This window comes from Rhamphochromis longiceps, linkage group LG8, assembly GCF_057381845.1.
Source record: "Rhamphochromis longiceps isolate RC_006_pf linkage group LG8, R_longiceps_female_GT1.1, whole genome shotgun sequence".
In the NCBI taxonomy this organism is placed as follows: Eukaryota; Metazoa; Chordata; class Actinopteri; order Cichliformes; family Cichlidae; genus Rhamphochromis; species Rhamphochromis longiceps.
Genome location: NC_140564.1, coordinates 24,650,205 through 24,677,824, shown reverse-complemented (window position 1 = coordinate 24,677,824; position 27,620 = coordinate 24,650,205). Strand labels below are relative to the sequence as shown.

The window sequence follows — 27,620 nt, the reverse complement described above, 5'->3', positions numbered from 1 at the left end:
ACTGGCACCTCTTCGTTGGTACTAGAAAACTAATATTAATTTAAGTACAGCAATCTGGGTAAAAAAAAAAGAATAACATTTAAATTTATTAAATTAAAATTTGCTAATACAACAACAACAATAGTAGTAATAATAAGAATAATAATTAGGCTCAAATAGTTCTTGGTCATTCCTTTAAAAATAATTCTGCTCTATCCCTTGGAAACACGGAATAAGGAGATGGGAGAGGTGGCTCAGGAGTTTTGCACAGGAAAGTGTATGAATATATATGTATGCACATGAGTTTGATTAAATATTAAATATTGAAGATAAAAAGATAAAAAAAAAAAGATATAAAGATTAAGCAGCATGTGCTTTATGTAAGTGACGGTGCCTAAGTGATTTATATACATATATGTATATGTGTAGGTACACACACACACACACACACACACACACACACACACACACACACACACACACACACACACACACACACACACACACACACACACACACACACAGAGAGAGAGAGATAAACATACATATTACATAAACACTTAAAAAAATGTATAATATTATTGCCTTATACATCATTCATGCATAACTTGGCAGAGTCAAGAGTTTCAGCCTAATCCTCAGAGCTGAATTATGGATGATGACTCAGCCTCTGACGTGAAGACAGTACAACAGAGAGGCTTAATGGATGAGACTAGGGGCAAGGTTTTCTAGATGCCTAGTGACACAGGCGTGATCTAATTCTTTAAAAATCATTGCATGAAAAATCCACTTCAGATATGTCACATCTTTGACACAGTTCGTGGTCTAATGGCATCAAAATTTATGATAACACTTGTGACCGAGAAACTATTATGAACAGATAGTATTATGTAACACTAAGCCAAGCATCAGAGCTTGGGTTTTACCATCTAACGTGCTTCCTTCCACTGATATGATCTGACCTCTGGACTGTAGTGTGTAATATTTAATGGAGGGTTTAGTTGCCCTTTGGCTTTCTTCTTTGATAGGCAGCTTTCACCTTTGTCTCTTACATGAGTAAACACATGCTCAGTATTAATGCTGTAAACATGCAGGACTTCACCAGCTAGGTCCATATAGTGTCTCTGGAGGTTTTACAAATAGTGTTTTCACTCAGCCGCCCCTTGTGGCTAAACTTCAAAGATGATTTTTGCATCACTCACTTTTCCTGTTTTTAGATATTTTAGGGCCGTTTAGCAAAGCGAGTGTTCTTCGACCAAAATTCTTCAAAATGTTTTCACCAATTTAATTCAGCTGCACAAATAAATGCTTTTGGAATGATACACTTCCATTATATCGGCTTGCTGTTTCGGAATTAAACACTATTGTGCCAATTTAAACTAGGATAGAAGAGTAGGGGAGGGCATGTAACAAACTGAGGTTCTTTTGAAGCATGCAAAAGAACAATCTTCACAAGTGATTACAACACTGGAAGTTATGACGCTTTTTCATTAACCAAGCCTACAATTGATTGGTGTTGACGTGGTAGGTCAATAAGTGTTTTTTAGAACTGAAGATAATGTTAAAGCAGTGATATCCTCTGTATTTTAGTGACCTAATTTATTTTTCCAGCCAAATATAAATGGCACACAGTAGATTTTTAAGGCTCTTCTTTAAACATCTTGGACTTTTATTTTCTAGGGATGTATTTATTTATTTATTTATTTATTTATTTTAATTGAAGTTATTATTATCCTCATCCTTATATTAGAGAAAGCTGCCAAATAAGGACAGGCATCATTCTGTTTTCTAACATTGTCTGTGAAGAGTAATAAATTTAGCACACCTCTATTTTCTATTAACCTTCAGCTTGCCTGGTGGGTGGATCCCAAATCTTAACGTTTCTATTGGATGAAAAGGGTTGTAATCGCTTATTTGTTTTGGGGGAAGGCTCAGTCAGGCTTTATCTGTCTGTGACAGGTTCTACTTTCTTCCTGTGAACTTTCTGCTATTACCACAGTGTCTATCTACAGCTCTGACCAAATTAGATCACTAGACCACACACACACAATCAGCCAACTGTTTCTAAGAACTTGATGCTGATCTTTTAGTTCTTTAATCTTTCTCAAGAAAAGTCCTGATCGCAGCAGGAGACGTTGGAGGAAGGACATGATTGTGCCAAATATTTAACTCCTCCTAATGAGCAGAGCTTGCTCATATACTGGAAGGAAATCCGATGCTAATGAGCAGGCTGCATAACAGCATTCCCGAGGCAGCTTCTGATTAGGCGATGCATTTTTTTCCCCCCTGCTCAAGCTTTTCAACTTACTTTTATCCCCACTTGTCACATTTTTACATTCAAGAAAAGATACAGAAAAAAATACAAACTCACAAAGACATTGCTAACTTAGCACAATGTTCAGCCTTTTATTTTGGTTAGGCATGCTACTGAAAGTGCAGCTGAAGCAAATGGGAATATCATTTAATTTGCAGGTATTGTCACTGTTCATACTGTACATTAGTTCTGAGTTGACTCGAGTCTTCTGTCTGTCTGCACTATTAAAAACAAAAGCGTTCAAATAGCAACTTTAAGAGATGCCTTACTGGGGTAAAAATGATCAGGGCTATGACTTCATGCAATTCAACATTTAAATGCAGGGGTTCATCATTCTAATTTAAGCAGCCAACAGTCTAATTTCAGGACTGCTTCACTGTTGCTCATTAGGCTGAGTCCTTCTCCCTTAAAGAAGGCTGCCATTGATGGTGAGAGAATTTAATCCCCTTACGACCAGCCTGCGGGCAACAACGTCACACCTCGGAGGTTAGTGTGACAAGGATCGTCTCACAGTGGATTATTTCTGCTGTGGATACATTTAGCATCAGAGCTGGAGTTGTTTCTTCTACAGCAGAAATGGCAAACTCTTTTTACATCGTGGGCCACATATAGCCCACTTTGATCTGAAGCGCCTTGAGGTGACTTTTGTTGTGATTTGGCGTTATATAAATAAAATTGAATTGAATTGAAGTGGGCCGAAGCAGGGAAACCCCTCTATTTGTCAGTGTAAAGAAGTTTATATAGACATTTAATCCAATTTAATCCAAGAAAAAGAAGTGCAATTTCAGCAGTACAACTCAAGTTTTTCTACACAATAAAGAAATGCTGACATCTGTGAGCATGTCTAAAATGACAGAAAAAGCTAAATCTAAATTTACTCTAAAGCTTAACATAAATTTCTTTAGTAGATTGCGATAAAACCGTTTTTTTGTGTTTTGTTATTGTTTATCTATTACTTAATTACTTTGATGTAGTATGAATGACAGTAAAGGAGGTTCCTTATTAGTAGGAAAAACTGTAAAACAGTTAAAAATCCAAAATCTATGCCCTCCTTCACATTTTCCAAAGTCATCAAGTGGGCCGGAATAGAGTCCTCCATGAGCCAAATCTGGCCCCCAGGCCTTATGTTTGACAGCCCTGCTCTACAGTATGTGCCCCTTCTGTGGTGATCTTTGGAATATACGTGACTTAGTAACTCAACCCACAAAGACATTTCATTGCTGGTATTATGAAATTGCTAAGCCAATATAGCTTAAGGGTAACTGTGTTCCTGCTCTGAAGCATCTATTCATGTGCATGCAGACAGAAAATGCAAACGTTTGCCTATTTACTAAAAAAACTACAGCATTTGTTTTAGAACTATTCGGCGCACTGAAAAGTAAAAACAAAATTGTTAAATATGTTTAAATATAACTGAATATGTCATCAAATTTAGCTCAGTGTAAGTTAATATGAAATGAAGACAAAACGCTACCAAACTCTGTGTAGTTTAGTGTATGCATTTCCTAATTTAGACAAGTACCTGAAATGAGATTAAGTCCACGTCGCCTAAGAAGGAGCTTAATTGCGCAACGGGCTTAACACAGTAAATATTTCCTCACTGTACAGAGGGGCTGTATTATTTAGCTGTCTACAAAACAAAACCACTATTAAATAATCTGCTTATTAAAATACTTTAGATTTGACACTGACATGTGATAAAAGGCACATTTCTGCTTGCAGCAATTAGGCTTCTTGCTTACAAGCATCTCCATTAATCGGATTAAAATAGAAAGCGCAAACAGCAGAAGAGGAGCAACATCTGTGTTTATTGTCACTGGATTCACGTGGATGCTTGAGCAGTGCAGGTTAAAGTCAAGCTGCTGAAAGAAAGAATGCATGAACATTTAAAATGGTCAGATTACCTGCAGCATGTTTTTTTGTTGATTGAGCTAAGTCCAACATGAGGTATGGTGGCTCCAAGCAAACAGACCGTCCTGTAATGTCATGTACTGTACAAATATGAAATATGAAAATAACACAACTGTACATCTCTGACCTGGCAATGTTTATTTCAAAACATCCTACTACGTTTGAATGAGGAACCTATCATGAAAGCAGTTGATGATCTTGGATTTTTGCCCGATTTTACTGGGTTTTCTTTTACTTTGACTTCTTAATATCTGGTTCAACAATCTTCTGTCCAGTGAGGAAATGCCAAACTCCCCCTCGGTAGAACTCATTTCCAAATGAGTAGAGGAGAGCGTTAAATATAGGATTTGTCTTTGCAATAACTGGAAGCATCTACAAGGGAAAAGGCACACAAAAAAGCAAAGGTTTAAGTTGTCTCACATACTATGGCAAGTGTGACATTAAAATGATTGACTCCTTTCATTGTCTTGCTTGTGGAATAAGTCACAAGAATGATGACTGAAACTGCAACTAAGAAACTGTTAAACTAAAAGTCAACAATAAGAAGAAGAAAGAGGTGTTTAACTGTTTCATTTTCACATAGTGTTAGGTTGCAAAAAACAAAATAAATACATACCATTCTTAGCTTTGGAGAGATGAGCTTCACATTGTCAAAGCAGGCATAGACACACATGATGACATATGGGCCCCAGCACATCAGCAGTACCCTCACAGGCAAACTGGTGTTAAACTGTAAAATAAAATCCATTGTGTTACATACAACAAGGCTTCAAAAACAGAAAGAGTGTGTCACAATTAGTCTAATAATGATAGTGATAATGATCTTATCAAGCTTGTGTGTAGTTGCTGAAACAAGAGATGAAGTAGAGATGCACTTCAGTGGTTTCGTGACCAAAAGTATGTGGTCAACACAAGGTTAGAATGTGGCATAACTGCTGGATGAATAATTAATAGACAACAGATCACACTTGAATAGGATGGAAACCAACTCAGAGCCTTACATGGGTTGCTTTTCAGATTGCCATCTTTTTGAGATCCCCTGCATGAATCGCCACCTTATCACGGTGGAGGGGTTTATGTTTCCCATTGATCTAGGAGCTATGTGGTTGGGGCAATTTGCTCTGGTAAGGTCTGCCATGGCAGATTGTCTGACTCCTTACCTATGACAAAACAGTGGTACACATAACCTATGCAGCGTAACAATCCAGGGGTCCAGTGCTCTCTGCCTGGGATAGGGTTACTGGGGTCTTACCCTGGAGCCAGGCCTGGGGTACAGTCTCGAGGACAATTGTCTGATGGCCAGGCCTTAAGCCATGGGGCCCAGCTGGTGTCAGCTTGAAAAAGCAACATAGGTCCATCCTCCTGTTGACCACCCACAGGAGGGGCCCACAGGAGGTGTTCAGTGCTTAGTGGATTGACTGGCAGTCAGAGCAGAGGTCCTGGTACTCTGATCCCTGGCTTCCAAAACTGGTTTGTGGTAGATTCAATATCACCTCACTTATGAGGGACGAGTCCAAGCTGATATAGATATAGTCTGACTCACTCAACGTACAACTTGGGGTATGGAACCAGTTTCCTTCTCACTGAGGGGTTTGACTCTGTTCCATTCTGGAGTTTCGGTGAGAAGCTATGGTCAGGCTTAATGTTGTTTTTTATACTTGTATCCCTGTTTTTTGCTGCCTGTGTTTTGGGGTTTAGATTAGATCCAGACCGTTGTTTGTGCCTATATGCCAAATGACAGTTCAGAGGGCCCAGCCTTCTTAGAGTCCCTTGGTGAAACCCTCTCCAGCACTCCACCAGAATGCTGACCAAGTGTAAGTCGGACTTAATTCTGATTAGTGTTGGACAATGCCAGGGCTGCCATCTGAGCTTTCTCTCAGGGTTGGTGAGGAGCTTGATCATTCAACAGGGATTTGGAATAGAGCCGCAGCACCTCCACATCAAAGGGAGCCGGTTGAGGTGGTTTGGGCAGACTAGGATGCCTCCCGGACACCTCCTAGGTGAGGTTTTCTGGGCTTAACCCTTTAAGACCTACCATAGAACCAAGTTCGCCAGAGCTTATATTATATTTTTACATGCTGTGGAGCCATTTTTGGGAGCATTTCAAGTTGCTATACATCAATACAACCATTATAGCCCAAACTTTAATAATATGTCTGCATTAGGTGCATAGTAATTACATAAATTGCAAAAAAGTGCAATAAACTACAAAAAAATTGAAAATCGTTTTTGTTTTTTTAACATATATTTCTAGTTAGAGAAATTTAAGAGGCTTATCCCTCAAAACTGTAAATACAAAAAAGTTACACAAACTAGTTTCCCACCACAGGAAATTTATTTTAAGTGTCTTCATAGTTTTATTTTTGAAATACACCAATTTTTATATACTGCAGGAAAAACGAAAATAAATATTATAGTGCAAATTTGCAAAATAACAGCATATGCATCAAAATAAACTATTTCCAGCAGTGCAATATGAGTCTTAAGCATCCCAGAAACGACACAGAAAGTCATAAAGTCAAACATAACTTTTTAAAACACATAACAAGTAAAACACAAGCTCATAAGGCCCCGATCGTAAAAAACTACATTTCCGCAAAATGACGTCACTTCCGGTTTCGGGCAGGTCATGCGGTCATGTGATAGTTCGCGCTGATGGACGTAGGAAGTGTTACAAACAGCTGATGGATCGGCGAAGCGTGTTTCTGGAATATCATGTTTTTGTTGCTGCAAGTGATTTTTATGCAGTTTTTGCAAAGCTATATGTGGAAGGAAACTGTGACCTAGGACAAGCTGATGGCATAAGATGTAAGTACAACTCCTCCAGTTTCATATGCAAAAAAAAATTATTGCGCTAGCTTACTTGGTTTCAGAGCTACCGGGATTTAAAAATAGTTACGCAAAACAGAGCGTGCCCGCTCCGATCGGCTGTAAAGGGTTAATACCCCTAGATGGGCAGGAGGAAGTGGCTAGGGTGAGGGAAATCTGGGCTTATTTGCTTAGACTGCTGTCTAAGATAAGTGCCGTGCCTTTATCAAGCCATAATTTTCATTTTCTATACAAATGAATCATTATCTCACATTTTTGGAGGATTTTCTTCTTTACAACTTTGCTTCAGTTCATTGTCTGTGGACTTTAAGCAAAATAATACAATTTTGGAAATTAACAGAAAAAATAAATAAATACAGAATATTTTTTCAGAGAATGTTTTTCTTGACTTTTCCTCTGTAAATTGCCCTGTTTTTATTTTATTTTATTCATAACCTTATTCTTGGAAATTACTTTTTTGCCTGAGTTTATTATCCTTTTGTACCTGAGTGCTTTAATAATAATAATGACTATTTTTACCTACAATGGCCCTAATATTGCAACCGGTCTCACTTCTATGCTCAGCATAAAAAAACTACAATAAAGAGTGGCATGCAAATAGAAGAATGGAGAAATAATAAGCCTGTTAAAGATTAAATAAAATAAAGAAGAAAAAGAAAAGCACTCACCAGCAGGTTTAAAGGTTGTGTTTCATTATGCGTAAAATTAATCTTCTTAAACTCGTGGTTTGATTAGAGCCCCTTTGATTAGAGCAAAATAACATTTAAGCTGCTTTCTTCTACACAGCCAGTGATCAGACTCTTTTGTACGACTGTCCAATACTTAACAAAACAAAATATTTTGAAGGCACAATTGGATGTGCTAATACACAATGATTTTTAGTAAGACTGCAGCATGTATTACCCGGTGGTGATGGATCTTCTTGAAATGCTTGTAGATCAAATCATAACACGAGTACATGTTAAAAGCTGGGAGCATCAGGTAGAGCACCACCAGACTTAGCATGTAGGTGATGTAGTCCCTGTTAGAAAAATAACCATGAACAACAACAACAGCTGTAAAAGTCTATGTACCCGTTTTCCATGTGAACTGGCAGGTATGAAAACAGAAAACTATTGTTCATGGTAAGATTATCTTTTAATATTTACACATTTACCTGTCCCCTTTGGTGTAGTCCAGCGTGCAGCACGTCCTCATGGGCTCAAAGTCATAGACGCCCCATCCCAGTAGAGGAACAGCAGACCAGAAGATGGAGAGAATCCAGATGATGCTGCTGATCGTGATAGATGTGGTCCAGAAAAGCTTCTGTCCTACACAGTGTTCATTTTTTAACAGAAAAATCTGATTTAGTTTTAGTCACAAACTTTTGACGTGAGCATAACTTAGTTTTAGTCTTATTTTGGGAATCGAAATGCTTTTATTTTAAGTTGACTAAATATCACAAGGTTATCGCCGACAAAATATAAAGTCGATTCAGTTGACAAAAACATGAAGAAATATAAAATGTAAACGTTTAAGAGTTGCTCCACATGGTTTACAAAGCGGCTTATAAAGCGGCTTATCCCCTGCCCAACATGAAACAAAAAATGAATAAATAAAAAGTTATACCATTTCCCAGGGGCAGATAAAATATGCATGTTTCAGTTTTTTTTAAGACTGACTTTCTCTGAATATCTCATTTCAATTGTGTATAAAACTGCATTAACTAACATTTTGAACACCTATTTGTAGTGCCTTTACTCACTGGTGCAGTACTGGTGATATCTGTCCCAAGCGATTGCAGCTAAGAAACTGATGGATGCCAGTATGGATATCATCCCCTGGAAACCATGATAGGCACAACCATCTTGACCAAATGGCCAGTATCTGAAGAAGACAAAGAAACATGTGTCATACTACAACTTGCAGAAAAATGCACCTAAAGTTACACAAACTTATATATAAAAACAAAGTGCTTAGGTATAAAGGTATACAGCTCAATAAAATAACCAGAAACTCATTGATGTGGAGGCTATTCTGATCACAACCCATCATAATTCATAGGTTGTTGTAATTTGTGAAGCACAAAAAGTTTTTTCGTCATTGAGTTCTCTAATGAGAATTTAAATTGAAAGAAGTCAAAAAGTTTCACAAATAGTCATATACAGGACATATTAATGTAGATCAACACAAAATAAAAGTGTTTAAGTTGAGGAGTGTTATGACTACATGGTCAGCAGTAACCATCGCCATTCAGTAAACGGCATAAATATATGTGACCATATCACTGATGTTAAGACAGTGGTGACAGAAAGGCCCTAACTGGGAGTCAACCAGTAGGATCACTCCCTCCATAATTATGAACAATAACGTCATTATCACCATGTAGGGCACATGTGAGGCAAAGCAAAAAGTCAAGCTATCACCTCATTTGGTATTTCATGCAGTTTTCTTTATCATTTTGTGCACACTAAATTCAAACTGTAAATAAAATCCATAAAGCTTATGTTGTGAAAAGGGAAAAGTCCCAATGTAACACCAAATGTGTCTCTGACCTTGAGCAGAATTTGGGTGAAGCATCAATAGGTTATCGTTGTATGCACGTGTCACTAAAATAGGATCGATTCTCTAGAAGGAGAAGTCTTTGAATTGTGAATGGATGGATGCTTTGCCACATATTAAAAGCAGCAGACAACAAGCATATGAAATATCATATGATGGGTCAGTATACACATCTGTATCATAATAAGTTGTTGTTTTTGTGTTTCATTATGTTCAACTGCACAAACTAAATAAAGTTTAACTTCATTTTATGATAGCTGTGACACTACGAGTGCAGTGGGCTGCTGGGTTCATGAAGGTGTACTTACAAATGATCCCACTTAAACTTAAACAATTGATTCTAAAATTTGAAAAAGTGGTTCGCTTGATAACTGGATTCCAATTAAACACGTGGACATTTTTACAATAAGCAAAAAATGAGAAGAGAAATGCAAAAACCAAGTTGATTTTACTTAAATAAATGTATTAATTAAAACCCCCCACTGTAGTTTGTACAAAAACAACTGTCTTGCGTAACACTTTACATAATAATTTTAAGGAAAAATCAGCTTTCTTAATAGGTCAAGCTGGAAATGTCTCACAACATCAGTGCACATTAAGTTTTATAAACTTTGGGCTGTTTGGTCACTTTCAACATATTTTCTTGCCAAATGTGAACAAAGTAGATTGTGGATTTTATTATGAAACCCCGAGACTTAGTCAGCTTGTGCTGGACAGCTTAATATGAAAACTTCTGCTGAAAGATTCAGATATACAAAGTGACTGTAGAAGGCCAGAAAATACATTTCTAACAGAGCATGCCCTGTTTGTTACCTGAGATAGCTTGCATAGGCTGCAGTGAGTCCATTAATATTCAAACTGAGGTCAGCTACAGCAAGGTTGAACACCAGGAAGTTGCTGGGATTGCGCATCTCCCTCACCCTGAGGAAAGAAAGGATGCTGATGGCATTGAGGAAGAATCCCAGCACCCCTAAAAGTGAAAACAAAGAATAAATTACGTTTCTATTATTTGGTTTCACATTTAACCTCTAGCTGTATTTGTCTGCATGGCCGATCTTATTGGTTTTTTGGCCCACAAAGTGTGCAAACAAACAAAATGCAATTTAAGTAGTTTTGGTTTGGAACTTTTAACATCTAACTCATCTCCAAGCATTACCCCCCCCCCCAACAAACAAAAACAAGGAATCCCGCTAAAAATACAGCTCTTCCAAATTTATTCATGGTTATCTGGGTCCTTCCTTCTTGTATAACCATACAGCGCGCTTCACTTACCGCCAACAAGGAGTGCTGAACCGAATGTAAACATGTCAAACTCTGTGAATCCCTCCGGTAACGTATATGTTGCCATGATGAAGCACACAAATTAGACTTTGCAAAGAAGACGAGTCGTTTTCCTGCAGCGTAGCCACCCACAGTCTGTGCCACAATAAGGCCTTATAAAGGTGCTTTCACGTGAAAAAGCACGAACGCGCTAATCTTAGCAAAGCCCTCTTTACAATCCCCCGAAGAATGTCCTAACAAGCAGACTTCCTGCACACATTCTGCAAGTGAGTGGTTGCAAACACTTTGCGAGTTTTCTGCGCAATTCTGTCATCTAAAGGCTCTGACAGTTTATTGCCGAACACTCTGTGGCGAAACCAACCTACAGCTTTGTAAGCGATAAGAGAAAGGAAACATGGGAAATGTTGTCTTTTAACTTAAAAGAGTGTTGGACTCTTAAGCAGACTTTGACCGGCAGTCTGGACAGTTACAACTCTTAAATGCACTTTAGGGCTCACCCCACCGATTGGGGTGGGCATAAGAAGACAAGATGAAGCACAGACTAATGTAATAATGGTGTATAAACACATGGGGAGTGGAGAATAGAGGTGGGCGGATCTATGAAATTTTTGCAAATGAAAAAAAAATATACCTCGAACATGCACTTTTTGTGTTGACCGTCCTGTCTATTTTATTTATAGTAAATAGCATATTCAAATTACAGACGTTGACCCAAAGTGCTTTAGAAAAAGAGACCTTTACATTCCAGGTTTCCAAAAAACTAGTAGAGAAGGTGTCTTTCTCCTGAGTTAAAACTGGGAGCTGGCTCCACAGGAGCCTAAAAGCTGAAGGCTTTCCTCCAATTCTACTTTTAGCTCTTTTCAAAAATCACAAGTGCTCTGTTACGATAACAAGGGAGGTGTTCAAGACCTTGTATCTGAGAAGAAGGATCTTAAATTCAATTCTGGGTTTAACAGGGAGTCACTGTTGAGTTTTGGATTAATTGGAGGCTTTTCAGGCAACTTTGGGAACAACCGTAAGTTACTTAATGTCAAGAGCCAGTACTCACTTTCATGACTACATCAGGCTATCTCTTTTCTTTCTGCTGTAAGAACGAAATGTTTTCCAGACCAGCCTACACATCACTTTCAGGAAGTAGACCTCTTTTACCTTCAGAACTGTTTTATTTCCTTTTGGCATAGATTCAGCACGGTACTGGAAAAAATCCTAAGAGATTGTGGTCCATATTGACAAGATAGCATCATAGTTGTTGCAGATTTATTGGTTGCACGTGTGGGATTACATCCTGTTCCACCACATCCCAAAGGTCTGTGATTGTATTGAGATCTGGTGAGTGTGGAGGCCATTTGGATACTTGCTGTTACGTACTTGCTGTCATGTTCAAGAAGGCAGTTTGCGAGGATTTGAGGATCTGTGACATGGCATGTTGTCATCCCATGTCACAGCTGTCCTAAGTTACCTTTGGCTATTGTGGCTGCTTAAACCTTTTAAAATGTAACATTTGGGTAGAGTCTGATTGCACCACTAAGCTTGCCACAGATTACCCCAACCTCATTAACTATGAAGTAATGAATTGTCCCAATGGACTTATAATACCCTTTTCTAAACTGTCCATATTGTCTTTTCTGTAAGCTCTGTGTTCAATCCACACACACAAAAAAGCTATGACATGTGTACTTGTCATAGCTGCTCTGGAACATTTGGGGCGGTAAAAATGCCAATATTTCACAGATAAATTGACAAGTTGGAGCATCTGAATCACATCGCAGAATATTTGTGTGGTGCCCTCAATCCCAACAAAAGGCCTGGCGAGGTGTTTGTTAGAAGCTGGTGGAGCAGTGTGATGCCATTCAGGAACATAAAGCAATGCCAGTTTCTCAATTTCAAAATATTTAATAGCACAATCTGTTAATCTGCTGGGGCTGAGTGTGAAGAAAATAGGATTAAAATATGAGCATTGAAGTAACTAAAGAGCGTTTTGAGGTTGAATAAGTTTTAGTCCAACAGCTGCACTATGACCTGCACTGCCAGACTTAACATAATGCCAGAGATCAGGACTGTAGCTTTCTTTAATTTAACTGTTTAATTAACATCATCTCAGTCAGAGAGAATTCGTCGTGTTTAGCCACACACAAATGAAACTGTGGCATAAAACACAAGGCTACAACTCCCTACAAAGGCTAAACATTGATCCGTTGACAAATAGTTAATTACTGCAGCATAATCTGTTGGTTTTGCAATGAAACAAAGGCTTTATCGTTGAAACTCCATTTGAACAAATGACCAGGAACTGAAAGCATTTTAAAAAATATATTTCCTAATTTAAAACTAGAAGCAGTTAAATGGGATAACTCCCATTTTCTAGACACTGGTCTTTTTCTACCTTTTTCTCATAAACAGCTCAGATGGAAATGCCCCCACCCCAGTGCACATACAGGCGCCAATATACTGTGTTTACATACAGCACCTACTTTAGGTATTGTACTTTCAGGCATGTGAAAAGAAAAGTTTTCACAGGACTCCTGTGAAAAACTAAGAACACCCAGTGAGCAAGAGCTTGTAGAACCACCGTTATAAACAATAATAGTAATAGTTTTCTGTGTGATTTTATGAATCTCTCATGTTATTGTGGAGGAATTTTATCCCACCCCTCTTCAAAACAATGCTTCAGCTCACTGAGGCCTGCAGACATTAATTTCTTCACAGCTTTCTTGAGGTCCTAACACAGCATTTCACTTTGACTGGGCTATTGCAGCATCTTGATTCTTTTCTTTTTCGCTCCTTCTGTTGTAGATTTGCTCGTGTGCTTGGGATCATTGTCCTACTGCATGACCCAATTTCAGCCAAGCTTCAGCTGTCGGACAGATGGCCCCAAATTTGACTGTAGAATACTTTGTATTGCTTGGTAGACAGAGGAGTTCATGAACTGGTCAAGGACAGGATTTCATGAACTGTGCATTTTGGCAAATATCTTTCCTTCCTTGTCCAAAGGATATTGTTTTAGAAGTCTTATTATTTCTTTAGTGTGCAGGCTGCCGTGTTTGACTGTCAGCCCCTTGCTGCTACTTGCCTTCTTAATTCTTTTGTTTTCAAAAAAAATCTATGCATAGAGTCCTGTGAAAGCGATACATGTTTTTTTTCCCATAATGTAGAGAATTGCTTCTATTTTGACTTAATATTTTTTAAATTAATAATTGTATTTATTTAAAATGTATATTTTTGGTAATTAAAAATGAAAAATGTCATTTTGCATCAGTTTCTTTCATTATTATAACACTTTCCCGTTGATAGATCATTTATTCTTGTAAATAAATCTTAATTGCTATAAAGGCATTATTAAAAGATGCGCCTTACACCCCAATTCAAGATGTGGGGTCATATGGGGAAATGTTATAGGGACAGATGCGGGGTTGGAGGTTTTCCTGTCTGGGACAGCCCTCTTGAAAGAAATGGAACAAAGTTGTATTATCAAGAGACTGAGAGATGACTGGATTAAAGGATTTGAAAACCCTGCCGAGCAGCCATGTCTTTAAACCTCTTTACCTGTGAAAAAAAAAACCCTCAGACTGTGACAATACATCTGTCATCCACAAAGTATGTCATACTCAGATAGCCTGCATATGATGATGTATGAATGTACATGTGTTAATAGCACAGAAAAAAAATCACAAAGCATGATGAAATCCAAGTTTTTATTAATGTTCTTTTTGGGGGGAAGTAGATTCATGCAGTCTTGCAGAGATTAGAAATTCTCTCCATAAGAAAAACTGTTTTAAAATTGTATTCAAACCCACTGATTACCTGGACGGAGACAAGCAGTGTAAGTGTTTAACAATTGTTTACACTCAGTGACTTCCCACTGCCATCTAGTGGTCGCTCACTGCTACTATTTAACTACAGTCTGTAAATGAAGTTTCTAACAAAAACGACGGTTTGAGGACATTTAAACCTAATCGAGAGGAGTTTTTATCGTCTTGTGTTTCATATCAGAATTTATTCAGTTTGTTTGTTTTTGGTGAAACTTGGTCAATTTACGTGGAGCAGAAAGCCTAGAGACGGATAAAAATGATAAGATAAGAATAACGTTTTAAATGTGTTCAGATATTTCCCCTTTTACTCGAAGAAAAAAAAAGAAGCAAATGCTCACTCAGGTATGGTAGATTTAGCGATTGTAGTTCGTCCACCTGCTACTTCTTTATGTCCTATAATTGCAGGTAGTTGTGTCATAACTGTCCATCCAATCATTGCTTGGAAAGTATGTCTAAGAATGAAAGTAAAAACGCGGTAACCTATCAGCTTCCAGGAAGCAATAGCCTAATCGTGTGAATGAAAATAACCCAAGTCCTTCTCTAATCCCTGCCTATCCTTTTTATCTCAGGATTCAGACCAGTCGGAGCAGAGTGGATCTGTGAGCGTGCAAAACACCACGATGCATCCCGCGTCCCGTTAGACCGAGTAGCGGCGCATGCTTTGTAACTGTAGTTTAGTTGCATAGTGTTCAGTAGCTTGCAAAATGAGTCGACATTTTCCTGCAGCTTTTTGTTTGGCTTTAGTTTTTCTTCCTCTGATGAGCAGTCCGTGTCCTGCCCAGTGCAGCTGCTTCTTTCACAAACTAAGCGACGGATCAAAAGCGAGGTAAGCTCTGTGAATTGAATTCAGAGCACAATTGTATTATTATGCTTTGCCATAAAAGTGAGAATATAGCTTTGCTATATTCAGTGACTCCGTGTGCTGGAATTAACTTGGATTTGTTCCTTAATCCCATTTGCGTATAACTCAAAAATAGTCTGCTACGTTTTTTCTTTAATAAACTGAACTTTTTAAACTTATTTTTTTATTTAAAACTAACGTATAAAATATGCTTTCATCTTGAATTTAAAAGTATCTTTAATATTGTTACTGCTACATGTTCTGTAGAGGTAGTCATATTTTTTTATTGTTATTTTCTTGCAGGAGTGTTCTTTGCAATGATCCGGAAATCACTGTGGTTCCTCAAAATTTCCCAACTGACACGGCAAAGCTCCGCGTTGAGAAGACGGCAATCACACGGATTTCTAGCAGCACCTTCCACTACCTCAACAGTCTGGAGTTTCTCTGGATGTCTTTCAATTCCCTGAACTCCCTGACTCCTGACAGTTTCCGGGGTCTTTACAACCTTAATGAGCTCAGGCTGGATGGCAACTCCCTTACCTCCTTCCCCTGGGAGTCTCTGACAGACATGCCAAACCTGAGGCTCCTCGACTTACACAACAACAAGATCTCCAGCATGCCTGCAGAAGCCATCATGTATATACAGAACATAACCTACCTGGACTTGTCTAGCAACAGTCTCACAACCGTTCCTGGTGAAATTCTCACAATGTGGCTAAGTGTGAAGCCACCCCAGGACGCTGATTCTTCTAAACTAATACTTGGTGAGGATTGAATGTTAATGTATTAAGATTTCTTTGTAATCTGCCTTGTATGAGAGCTACTTCTTTAAAGCTCAGTTAGGGATTAGTCTAAATATACTGTGTGTGCAGTGTGTCAACTTGTTAGGCTAATTATGTTTATTTATACTCAATCCCAGGTAATGGTCTGGTCTTAAAATGACTCAGTGTTGGGTAAAACAACTTAATTTATTGTTTTCACTAATAAAGTCTTTCCATACATTCCTCTGCAGGTCTTCATGATAACCCGTGGCTGTGTGACTGTCGACTCTATGATCTGGTTCAGTTTCAGAAGTCCCCCTCGTCCTCCGTGGCTCTCATTGACACTCGACTAAGATGCGCTGATCCTGAGAGCCTATCAGGGGTTCTTTTCACTGAAGCAGAGCTGCAGAGGTGCCAAGGCCCTCGAGTGCATACGGCTGTGGCTCGTGTTCGGAGCTCACTGGGCAACAACGTGCTGCTGCGTTGCGGCACAGTTGGAGTCCCCATCCCAGAGCTGTTTTGGAGCCGTGCTGATGGCAAGAAAATGAACGGCACCAGTGAGTTTTGTTGCATTTGTTCCAGATGTGCTTAGATTTGATTTATTTCTGCACACGTGTCAATTACATTAAAGTTATTCTTTTTTTATCAATCTGCTTATCTCTGTGGATCTCTACCTTTTTGTTTTTTCAGTTCAGCAAGAGATCTCAAAGGAAGGCATCATTTGGTCGATTCTGAGCGTGCCTGCTGTCTCTTACCGGGATTCTGGGAAATATGTTTGCAAGGCGACCAACTTTGTGGGCACGGCAGACGCTGTCATCTCCTTGGTGATCACAGATTCCTTTCGGTCAGAAGAAGCAGGAGGTGGCGGTGGTGGTACTTCTAAGAGATCAAGGGGGAAGAAAAATGGTGGCATTGGCAGAGCGGCATACCAGGAAAAGCTTATTGCCAGATACGTTCCTCCACCTACATCTACAGCTGCACAGCCCATCATTGAACCTCTTAATGGCAAGGGGGTGACTGGGAAGTATGAGATTGAGAGCTACAGCATCTCTGATGGTGTTTCTCAGGGACGAGGCAAAGGTTCGGATGCACAGAAGCCACTGGACGTGCAACAGGATGCTTTAAGTAACCTATCGGCCAATGCCTCATCGTTACAGCAAGCTCCTGAGAAAAGGATAGTGCGTTCTGTAAAGGTGATTGGTGACACTGACCATACTGTCTCTCTGAACTGGCGAGCCCCTACAGCCACAAATACCACCGAGTTTAGCGTCCTATATGCTATATTTGGTGAGAGAGACATGCGTCGAATCAATGTGGGCTCTGGAAGAAACAGAATCACAATTGACGGCCTTGTGCCAAAGACAAAGTACATTGCCTGTGTTTGCGTCAAAGGCCTGATCCCAAAAAAGGAGCAGTGTGTAATCTTCTCAACCGATGAAGCAGCCAGTGCCAGTGGCACTCAGAAGCTCATTAATGTGGTGGTGATAACGGTGGCATGCGTGATTGCTGTTCCTCTTACACTGATTGTGTGCTGTGGGGCAATAAAGAAACGTTGCCAAAAGCTGCTGGGGAAGCAATCCAAAGAAATACAGGACTCGTATGTCACGTTTGAGACCCTCGGCCCTGGGACCAAAGCTAAGGGGATGGAAGGCGAGTATCTAACGAGGCTAAATCCTGACGAATCCAACAGGCTGCTCTCAGCAAGATCTAGTGTTGACTCAGAGGCCACAGCCAGGACTGAAGGGCTACCTAATGAGTACTTCTGTTAAAACCAAACATATGCCTCAGTTCCCAAAGGATGCACTTTGCACCGCCGTGCTCCACTGTTAGAAAGATTCAAATGATCCTCTTTTTAAAGGGGTATCCAGAGGACACTTGTAGCTCTTTTAGGACTGGATCTATTCAAATAAATTACAGCCTTGTGGGAGTAAAAGCTACCATTCATTTGGTGGGAAACAACAAAAAGGGAAAATATACACAGTAACGCAGTTGTAAATTTACAAGTGGTGTAGAAATAACTTTTTTTAATTCATCGTGCACTTTTAAGAATAAGAGAAAACTCTCTCGATGCCCTAAACTCTCTTAAACCCAATACATTCACTTTTCTTTGTTTTTTCCTAAGATGTAACTTATGCTTTGTGTGAAAATCTTTATTCTACACGTATTTAGGGAAACAATAGTTTATTTAGCCTGTTTTATATGTCAGTATGATGTGAATGTGCCAGGTTTACTGTTGGGTGAAAAACCTGAAATACAGTACATTTTGTAATGTGTAAATATTTGTAACCTAAAATATATGTGTATGTATGAATGTACTGTATAAAAATAAATATTTTCATATTGATTTATGCTTACTTTTTTCCTACATCTTTACTTTCCTTAAAAACACCCACACGTATCCCCTGTATCTATAAACTGCTACAAAACATGCTTAAACTAAGTAAATACAATCAATTAATACAGCTGTAGGCAAATCCGAGGCAGTTTTTGTAGCATTAATATATGAATCACTACAGTTGATACATATAATGGCATAAATTTGGACTAATATTCATATTTTCCATTGGATCAGTCTTTATCATTTTGATTATGGGTGCTCCAGCATCTAAATTACCTACTAGTACAGTCTCTGTATGATTAACTCAGCATTCAAGCAAACTGTAGCAATAAACGACGATTATGATATGCCTTATGTAAAAGACATTTCCTGAAATGCTGAACATGTGGCTAATCTGTTTATCTGTTAAATTATAATGCGCATGTATAAAAAGCGTGGGTATTAAAGGATGTGAAACTGCAGAGCTATAGTGTAGATGTTTGTTTTCGCACTCGCTTTGGTATATGCTGATTTGGCCTTTATCAACCTGAGAGACAAACAGTGTTTAGATTATTGAGGTCAGTCCTCTCCAGACATCTGTCTCTGTCTCTGTGCAGCCCTCCCTCTCAGTGTTGCTAAGCCTGACGGGCTCCGGCCCACTTAACACAGATGGGCCTCCTGTCATGTCAATGCTGCTGCTTTAGTGGGGAACAAATAAATTAAATTAATCTGATGCGAAGCATTTTGGGGTCATATCTGAGACAAGAACTACTATCAAGCCGAACTCATAGCTCTCGACTGAAAAACACTTGTGAATGTTAACTCTTTATGTCCTTTTGAAAAGATCTAACATTGTGTTTAGAAAAAGTGGACCATTGCTATAAATACACCTGTGTCTCACATGTCATTTGGCCTCTTAAGGGTTACGTCAAGGGAGATTAAGGTAATGGGCTTTCTTTCACGCAGCCCATGAGCATGTCCTGCCCTGACAGGCCTATTTCATATGCGTGTCTAGGATCATGGACGCCTTTTATGTCACATTGCATATCACTTTGGTATTCCAGTTCATCTCTTTTGGATCGTCAACTTGTTTGTTCGGTTGCTCGTGCACAGATGATATCTTAGGAAGGTAAGTGGCCACTAAAAATATGCTACATTGTAAAGCTCGGTTGTATATTTGCTATGAGTCTGTCCTCTTTTGAATAAGTTACGTGCTACAATAAACATTACTTATAGCATGACTAGTGTGAAATGCCCAAATAAACACTATCCAAAATTTGCGTTTAAGCTAAGTGTACTACACCATTATCTTTGTATAGCACAAATTTTCTTGTCTGTCATTTTAGGTCTTTACTATGTATGGAAACCTCCATGGGAGAAATCCCAGTGGACATCCCACATGATTTCATTAAAATCCGAATTGAAAAATCCCATCTGACTGAGTTACCTCAAGGATCCTTCTCAAAAGTGCCTGCCTTGGAGTTCCTCTGGCTAAATTTTAATGAGATCGCTCTGATGAACATGAAAAGCCTAGAGAGGCTCGCTAACTTGACTGAGCTAAGGCTACAAGGGAACAAGCTGACTTCAGTACCATGGACAGCATTTCAGGATACACCAAAACTCAAGATTTTGGACCTAAAACACAATCACCTGGATGTGCTACCCGAACATGCTCTGAGATATTTACCTGCACTGACCTACTTAGATTTATCCTTCAATCAGCTTAGTGTCATAGCAAAAGAAGTCTTCATTAATTGGCCCCTTTTTCAAATAGCTGAGAAAGCCTGGGCAAAAGAAGGGATGGTGTCAAATATGGTTTTGGGGCTGCATGATAATCCCTGGTTGTGTGACTGCCGCCTCAAAGGCTTTGTGGAGTTCACCAGGGCAGTCAGCCCTCCCATCATCCTGATGAACTCTTATCTGATGTGTTCAGGTCCAGCTCTCAAAGCTCACAAGTTTTTCCACGAGATTCAGTTAAAATCATGCATGAGGCCAGTGACCTCTGCCCCAGAAACCAACATCACTTTACCTCTGGGAGCAAATGCAACCCTAACATGCTTAGTGAAGGGCAGGCCAGAGCCGACCATTCAGTGGATGTACAGTCTGAAGATTATAAGAGGATTTGTTGGTAAGATTTTTTTTTAATCACTACCATCCATTAAATTGTTGTGAACCTGCTGTTGGAGCACTTAGCGAAGTATATATAGTGAACTCCCAGGCTGCAGTGTTTTGAAAGAGACAATACTTACTGCATAATATCAGAATACCTGAGCATGTCATTACCAGATGAAAAAAATCCTGTGATTTGCTCTGATGCTGTTTTCACCTTGCAGCATCACAGACAAACATCGATGAGGAGACCTTCTCTTCCCAGCTCCTGATCCCCTCTCTTCATCTGGCAGACCGAGGACTCTACACCTGCACGGCCAACAATTTCATTGGCAACTCCTCTGTCAACATTACAGTTAACATCGCCTCTTCTGATTCCTCCCTTCCTCTCCTCCCGCCTGTTCCTATGCTGTCATCTGAGGAGAATGCCTACATTGAAATACACATAGCCAAACAGACAGTTTATGGAATTACCTTAGAGTGGCACGCAGCAACTGAAAATCCTGCAGAAACTTGGTTCACCATCCACTTTGGCAAATATGATTCACCAAAGAAGGAAATGATCTACATTGGCCCGGGCATCAACAGTTACTCGGTCAGTAATCTGCTTCCTGTCACCAAATACGAGGTGTGTGTGACCCTGAAGAACCACCCACCAAGGGAAGGTCAGTGCATTGTGTTTGTAACAGGAAGTGACATTAGTGAGATGGAGCAGAAAGAAAGGTTAATCCACATTATAGTTATTGTGTGCGCAATGGTGCTGGCTGTGCCGGTTGGCATGTATGCCTGCACCACAGAGGCCAGGTTCAGCTGTGTGGACCGGTTTGTGGATCTGTGGAGGATGCACAGAATGCATGATGAAAACCTGCAGGAGGGGGCGAGGCAGGGCACTTTTGACAGCCTGCAGGCAACCAGCGATGAAGCTTTGTGCAAAAGTTCGATGGAAAAGCCAACAAAGAGACGGAGGTCTGAGGATAAGTCCAAAGGAGGAAGTGCAGCTTACCTGTACTAGCATCAAAGTCAAGAACTGCATTCATAATACATTTCTACATGAAGTTTATTTGTAGTTTAAGTTTGTGCCTCTAAATGTATGTGTTACAGTTGAATTACAAAGCTAAGTATACTATTTTCTAAAATACATGCACCATTATTTTTCTGGTTCACACTTTGAAGACTCTTGTGACCATGTAAGTAAAAACATTAAAATAAAACTTTAAAAAAAAATTGAATTGTACATATATTATGTGGTAAAGTAACACATTTGTTCATGGGGTAAACATGTTTTCCCTTTCAGTGTTGGACTTTTGTTATAATTCCTCTTTTTGACTTTGCTGCTTATATAAACTCAGACGCACACATCCACTTTGAATGTATGTATATTGCAAGCTGTCACCTGAAAATGGAGATGCCTTTCTTCCTTGTTAAATGGAGGGTTTATTTTCTATTTTAGTGTCACTTTGTGAAATAAAAAAATTAATCGTGTGTAATTAAGTTATCATGCAGTACTGCAATATGATGTTGTGGATTGTACGTGTGTTTCTGGCCTGCTTTGATTTACTTTGTCTTGAAAATGTTTTTAATCTTTTTGTGTTTTCTCTTAAGGACTGCAGATTTATTATGACTGAATGAAATGCGTTTGATGTGGATTAAAAAGAAGTCAAAGACAAATGCTGAGACATACTCAGATTTTTTTTATCACAATCACTCAGAGGATTTGTTACGTAAGCTGTATTTTCCCATGAATTTATACATACACTGCTAAGCAGATTAAAGTGATTTTCTATCTGAATCCTAGTCAGCAGAACATGATATTTCCATTTAATGCCTCTGAGCTGATTGTGTCCACACGGTGACTGTATTTTCACATGATTTTTACATGTGCATCAGTTACTGCATGTTATAATAATTTTATGTTTTAATAGATAAATAAAACAATTGAAAAAGGCTATTATTTAGATAATATATTAATATATAGTACTTTTTCCAGACATAGTTGTTTCAAGAAGTTAATCACCGAAAGGTGATTAATTGATTAATAAATTGATTTAATATAATATGTACAGCCCAGTTAAAAAGAAAGTGATGTTATATGAAAAGTAGGGACAGTAGTAGTAAAAGACTGGAAAAGTTATGTAATGCTGACTTTTCTTTTTCTTCTTCTTTTTTGTTACCTGTTTCTTTCAGTATAGCAAATTATTCCAAATAAATGTATTTCTAAATAAAAAAAAACAAGGTTAATTCAGCTTTGATCAATTTTAGTGAAGGTTTTGCTTATTTTAGAAGAACAATGGGAACCCTAATGTACGTTCATTATAGCAGCTAGTACTTGTCCAAGCTATAGAAACTTTGTGATTTGTATTTTTTTGGTGGTTGTTAGGTGTCAAAATAACATTATAATATTGGATCTTCATAAGTACCTGCAGGAGCCTAAGATGCCAACTCTTGATCCTGTTGTAGGAGTTGGCTAAAAAAAACAAAGAAAAAGACTGATTTTGTGTATTATGGAAAGATACAATACAATACAATACAATACAACTTTATTTGTATAGCACGTTTAAAAAACCAGCGGTACACCAAAGTGCTTTACAATAAAAACAGGTAAATTAAGACATGATTAAATAAAAGACTATTTACAAAGTACCACATATGTCATCAGGTTGAGGGCACTAATTATACAGCAATAAAAGGGAATATAAGAACAAAGTTACTAAGAACAGATAAAGCTAAAAGGTAAAGTACATAAATAAAAATTAAACCAAATATAAAATAAGTACACTAACTAGATGGAAAAGCTATGTTGAATAAGTGAGTTTTTAAACGGGATTTAAAAGATAAAATGGAGTCTGACGCACAGATAGCGATGAAGGTTATTCCACAGATTAGGTGCAACCAGGGCAAAAGCACGGTCACCCCTAGATTTAAGTCTAGATCTAAGCTGAGTCAAGAGTAACTGGGCTGAAGACCTGAGGGCTCGCCCAGGGACATATAGACTAAGAAGATCGACAAGATAACGAGGGGCTAAATTATTTATAATTTTAAAGGTGAGCAACAATATTTTAAATTCAATGCAATATTTTATGGGTAGCCAATGCAAATCAATAACAACAGGGGTGATGCTTTCTAGTGCCAGTCAGGAGGCGAGCCGCCGCATTTTGGACAAGCTGGAGTCTGTGAAGGAGAGCGGAGTGAAGACCAAAGGAGAGAGAATTACAGTAATCCAATCTAGAAGTCACAAAAGCATGAATGAGCCTTTCAAGATCTTTATGAGGAACATAGTGCTTAGCCTTAGCAATAAGGCGCAGTTGGTAAAAGCTAGATTTGATTACTGAGGACACTTGTTTGTTAAATTTGAAAGAGCTATCCAGCAGGACACCTAGGTCACTAACTGAGTCAGAGAAAGAAGTGGCAAAGGAACCAAAGGTATCAGCTAATAGGCCCCAAGGGATATGGTTGCCAAACACCACAATTTCCGTTTTCTTATCATTCAGGATAAGGGAATTGCCTGAAAGCCATTCTCTGACTTCTCTCATGCACTCGAGAAAGATTAAGCCTAGGGGGAGCATATATAATGAGAATAACACTGGGCCAAGTACAGAGCCTTGGGGCACACCACAGCATAAGGATGCAGTTGAGGAAGAATAAGTACCCAAGGTAACGGAGAAAGACCTGTTCAAAAGGTATGATTTGAACCAGTTAAGGGCTTCACACCGAATGCCCACAGTGCGTTCTAACCTCGTTAATAAGATATTATGGTCAACCATATCAAAAGCTGAGGACAAATCCAATAAGACTAATACAACAGAATGCCCTGAATCAGTAATTAAGAGAAGATCATTAAGGACTCTCAGCAAAGCTGTTTCGGTGCTGTGGCGTGGTTTAAAACCAGACTGAAATTTATCACAGATGTCATGCGCATCCAGGTAAGCCTGGAGTTGCGAGAGAACTATCTTCTCTAGGATTTTGGAGAGGAATGGAAGTTTGGATATCGGCCTATAATTAACAAAATCACAATGGTCAAGACACCTTTTTTTGAGAGCAGGTTGCACTATAGCATGTTTAAAAACAGAGGGAACATAGCCAGAAGACAATGATGAGTTCATTAAAAATAGAATACTGGGCCCAATTACATCAAAGCCGTCCTTCACAATGCGAGACGGAAGAGGTTCATATGCAGAACTAGTAATTTTCAGTTGCTTGACAATTTGCTTAAGTGTACAGAGTGACACTGGCTCAAACTGATGAAAAGTAGAAGCACATTCTCCAGTGAAAGCAAGGCTCACCACTGGGGGGAGTGAGGATTTGAGAGATAGAATTTTATCAGTAAAGTATTTTAGAAATTGTTCACATTCCAGACATTCTGGAAAGATTGAGAAAAAACCAAGCCAAGAAAGTCTTGAAAAGGACTTGTACTAGTTGGCTAGAGGCAGAAATCGAGCTGGAAAGGATGTGCAGTAGATTAAGTGAATAAGGTTAGAGATGCAAATATACTAGTGAGTGAAGACATGGTTTTTAGAACATACATGAGGGTAGCAAGACTGTGAGGAAAGGTGCTATTGGAGTAACAGATGGAGGTAGGATTACATCAGGGATCATCCCTGAGCACCTTGTTTGCAGTGGTGATGGACAGGTTGACCGATGAGATCAGGCAGGAGTTTCTGTGGACTGTGATGTTCACAGATGAGACTATGATCTGTAGTGAGAGTAGGGAGCAGGTGCAAGAAAGCCTGGAGAAGTACAGGGTGGGCCATTTATATGGATACACCGTAATAACATGGGAATGTTTGGTGATATTAAAGTCCTGTTTGTGGCACATTAGTATATGTGAGGGGGCAAACTCCTCAAGATGGGTGGTGACCATGGTGGCCATTTAGAAGTCGGCCATCTTGGATACAACTTTTGTTTTTTCAATAGGAAGAGGGCCATGTGACACATCAAACTTATTGGTAATGTCACAAGAAAAACAATGGTGTGCTTGGTTTCAACGTAACTTTATTCTTTCATGAGTTATTTACAAGTTTCTCTTTGTTCACAGCCATTGACATGTCGAAGAGGTTAACACGTGAGGAGCGGATCAAAATTGTGTTGATATCTGGTGAATGCAATAACCGGGTCATTGCAGCAGATTTCAATGCAAGACACCCGACGAGACCACCACAGTTAGCAAACTGCTTGCTAAGTTTCGTGAAACTGGTTCAGTGTTGGATTTGCCAAAATGTGGACGCAAGAAAACTGTCACTAATGAAGAAACATCAGTGGCTGTCCTAGCTTCATTCAGCAAGAACCCACAGCGTAGCACTCGCTGCACGTCACTGGAGAGTGGTTTGGTGTGGTATATAGGGTACAACAATAGTGGGTCCATTCTTCATCAATGGAAACCTCAAGGCCACTGGATATTTGAAATTGCTACATGATGATGTGTTTCCCTCTTTATGCACTGAAGCTGGCACGTTCCCTGAGTTTTTCCAGCAAGATGGTGCACCACCACATTATGGGTGCCAGGTCCGAGCATTCCTAGATGAACAGTTTCCTGGAAAGTGGATTGTTCGTCGTGGGCCAGTTGGATGGCCCCCAAGGTCTCCTGATCTGACCCCCTTAGACTTTTATCTTTGGGGTCATCTGAAGGCGATTGTCTATGGTGTGAAGATACGAGATGTGCAGCACCTGAAACTACGGATACTGGATGCCTGTGCTGGCATTTCTCCTGCGGTGTTGCTATCAGTGGGAGAAGAGGGTTGCATTGACAATCCAACACAATGGGCAGCACATTGAACACATTTTATAAGTGGTCAGAAACTTGTAAATAACTCATGAAAGAATAAAGTTACGTTGAAACCTGGTAGGCTGGTAGAAAGGTAAAGACGCAAGGAATCGAGATAGTGAAGTTGGATGAGTTTAAATACCTGGGATTGGCTATTCAAAGCAATGGACAGTGCACACGAGAGATAAAGAAGACAGTGTAGGCACCATGAAGCCGGTGGAGATGAGTGTCAGGGGTGAATTGTGATAGCAGCAAGAATGAAAGGGAATGTTTACAAGAGGGGTGTGAGACCTGCTATGATGTTTGGTTTGGAGACAGTGACCCTGACAAGAAGACAGGTGGTGAGGCTGAAGATGCTTAGACTTTAGTTGAGAGTGACTAGAACGGACAAGATTAGAAACAAGTCCATCAGAGGGACAGCTCAGGTTGAGCAGTTTGGAGACAAAGTTAGAGAGGCAAGGCTGAGATGATTTGGACATGTGCAGAGGAGGGATACTGGAGATATTGAGCAAAGGTTAGACATAAGGAACAGAAGAAGACCATAGAGTGGAGGAGAACATACTCATGATTGGCATGTCAGAGAGTGCTAGGGATAGGATGGAGGTAGACAACCTACCATCATAACCCCAATAAGCTCAACAATTAACCCTTGTGTGGTGTTCATATTTTTGTTACTCAGCCAGTGTTCATGGGTCTGGTGGACCCGCTAGAGTTTTGGCTTTCCAAATTAACACTATCAAACAATTTTATGTTAAATTACTCAACAGATGTTTACTTCATCCCAATTACAAGCCATATGAACAGTAAACATGGTTAATTTTTTCCCTTTACCTTTGTTAGATCACATTTATGAATTAATGTGCTTCTCGTTTTTTTTTATTTTTTATTTTTTTTATAAAATGTTATAAAAACATAAATCAGTTATAATCAAGTGGAGTGAGTGGAAAGACAACACATTTACACGTGAAGCAATATGTTTCACAACTAAATGGGATCAGCTGCTCATCAATGGTGACATTAGGCCCAGGGTTGTAAAACAGGGGTAGGTGGTGCACACACTTATCCCACACTGTCCTGATGGCAGCTAGCTTGTCTCTCTGCCGTCGAGCTGGTCTGTTGTCTCGGCTATCAAAACGGATAATCCTGGGAATTTTGTGGAAGTTTTCCAGA

At 39.2% G+C, this 27,620-nt stretch overlaps 3 protein-coding genes across 3 annotated transcripts; 2 read left to right on the top strand and 1 right to left on the bottom strand.

Annotated features, from left to right (window-relative positions):
- Positions 1-4,068: 4,068 nt before the first annotated feature.
- On the bottom strand, positions 4,069-11,231 carry rgrb (retinal G protein coupled receptor b). Its single transcript, XM_085416659.1, has 7 exons — positions 10,847-11,231; positions 10,388-10,544; positions 8,778-8,899; positions 8,190-8,343; positions 7,937-8,054; positions 4,821-4,934; positions 4,069-4,576 (listed from the first exon to the last, which is right to left on the bottom strand). The coding sequence occupies exons 1-7, from the start codon at positions 10,920-10,922 to the stop codon at positions 4,436-4,438; spliced, it is 882 nt and encodes a 293-aa protein (XP_085272785.1). The 5' UTR covers positions 10,923-11,231; the 3' UTR covers positions 4,069-4,435.
- Positions 11,232-14,099: 2,868 nt separating this feature from the next.
- lrit1b (leucine-rich repeat, immunoglobulin-like and transmembrane domains 1b) lies at positions 14,100-18,552 on the top strand. Its single transcript, XM_085415311.1, has 4 exons — positions 14,100-15,490; positions 15,809-16,269; positions 16,518-16,823; positions 16,957-18,552. The coding sequence occupies exons 1-4, from the start codon at positions 15,369-15,371 to the stop codon at positions 18,033-18,035; spliced, it is 1,968 nt and encodes a 655-aa protein (XP_085271437.1). The 5' UTR covers positions 14,100-15,368; the 3' UTR covers positions 18,036-18,552.
- A 1,048-nt stretch (positions 18,553-19,600) lies between these two features.
- Positions 19,601-22,071, top strand: LOC146663753 (leucine-rich repeat, immunoglobulin-like domain and transmembrane domain-containing protein 2). The gene is made up of 3 exons (XM_085415310.1): positions 19,601-19,712; positions 19,930-20,711; positions 20,917-22,071. Exons 1-3 carry the CDS (start codon positions 19,603-19,605, stop codon positions 21,702-21,704), a joined length of 1,680 nt encoding a protein of 559 aa, XP_085271436.1. The 5' UTR covers positions 19,601-19,602; the 3' UTR covers positions 21,705-22,071.
- The last annotated feature ends 5,549 nt before the right edge of the window (positions 22,072-27,620 follow it).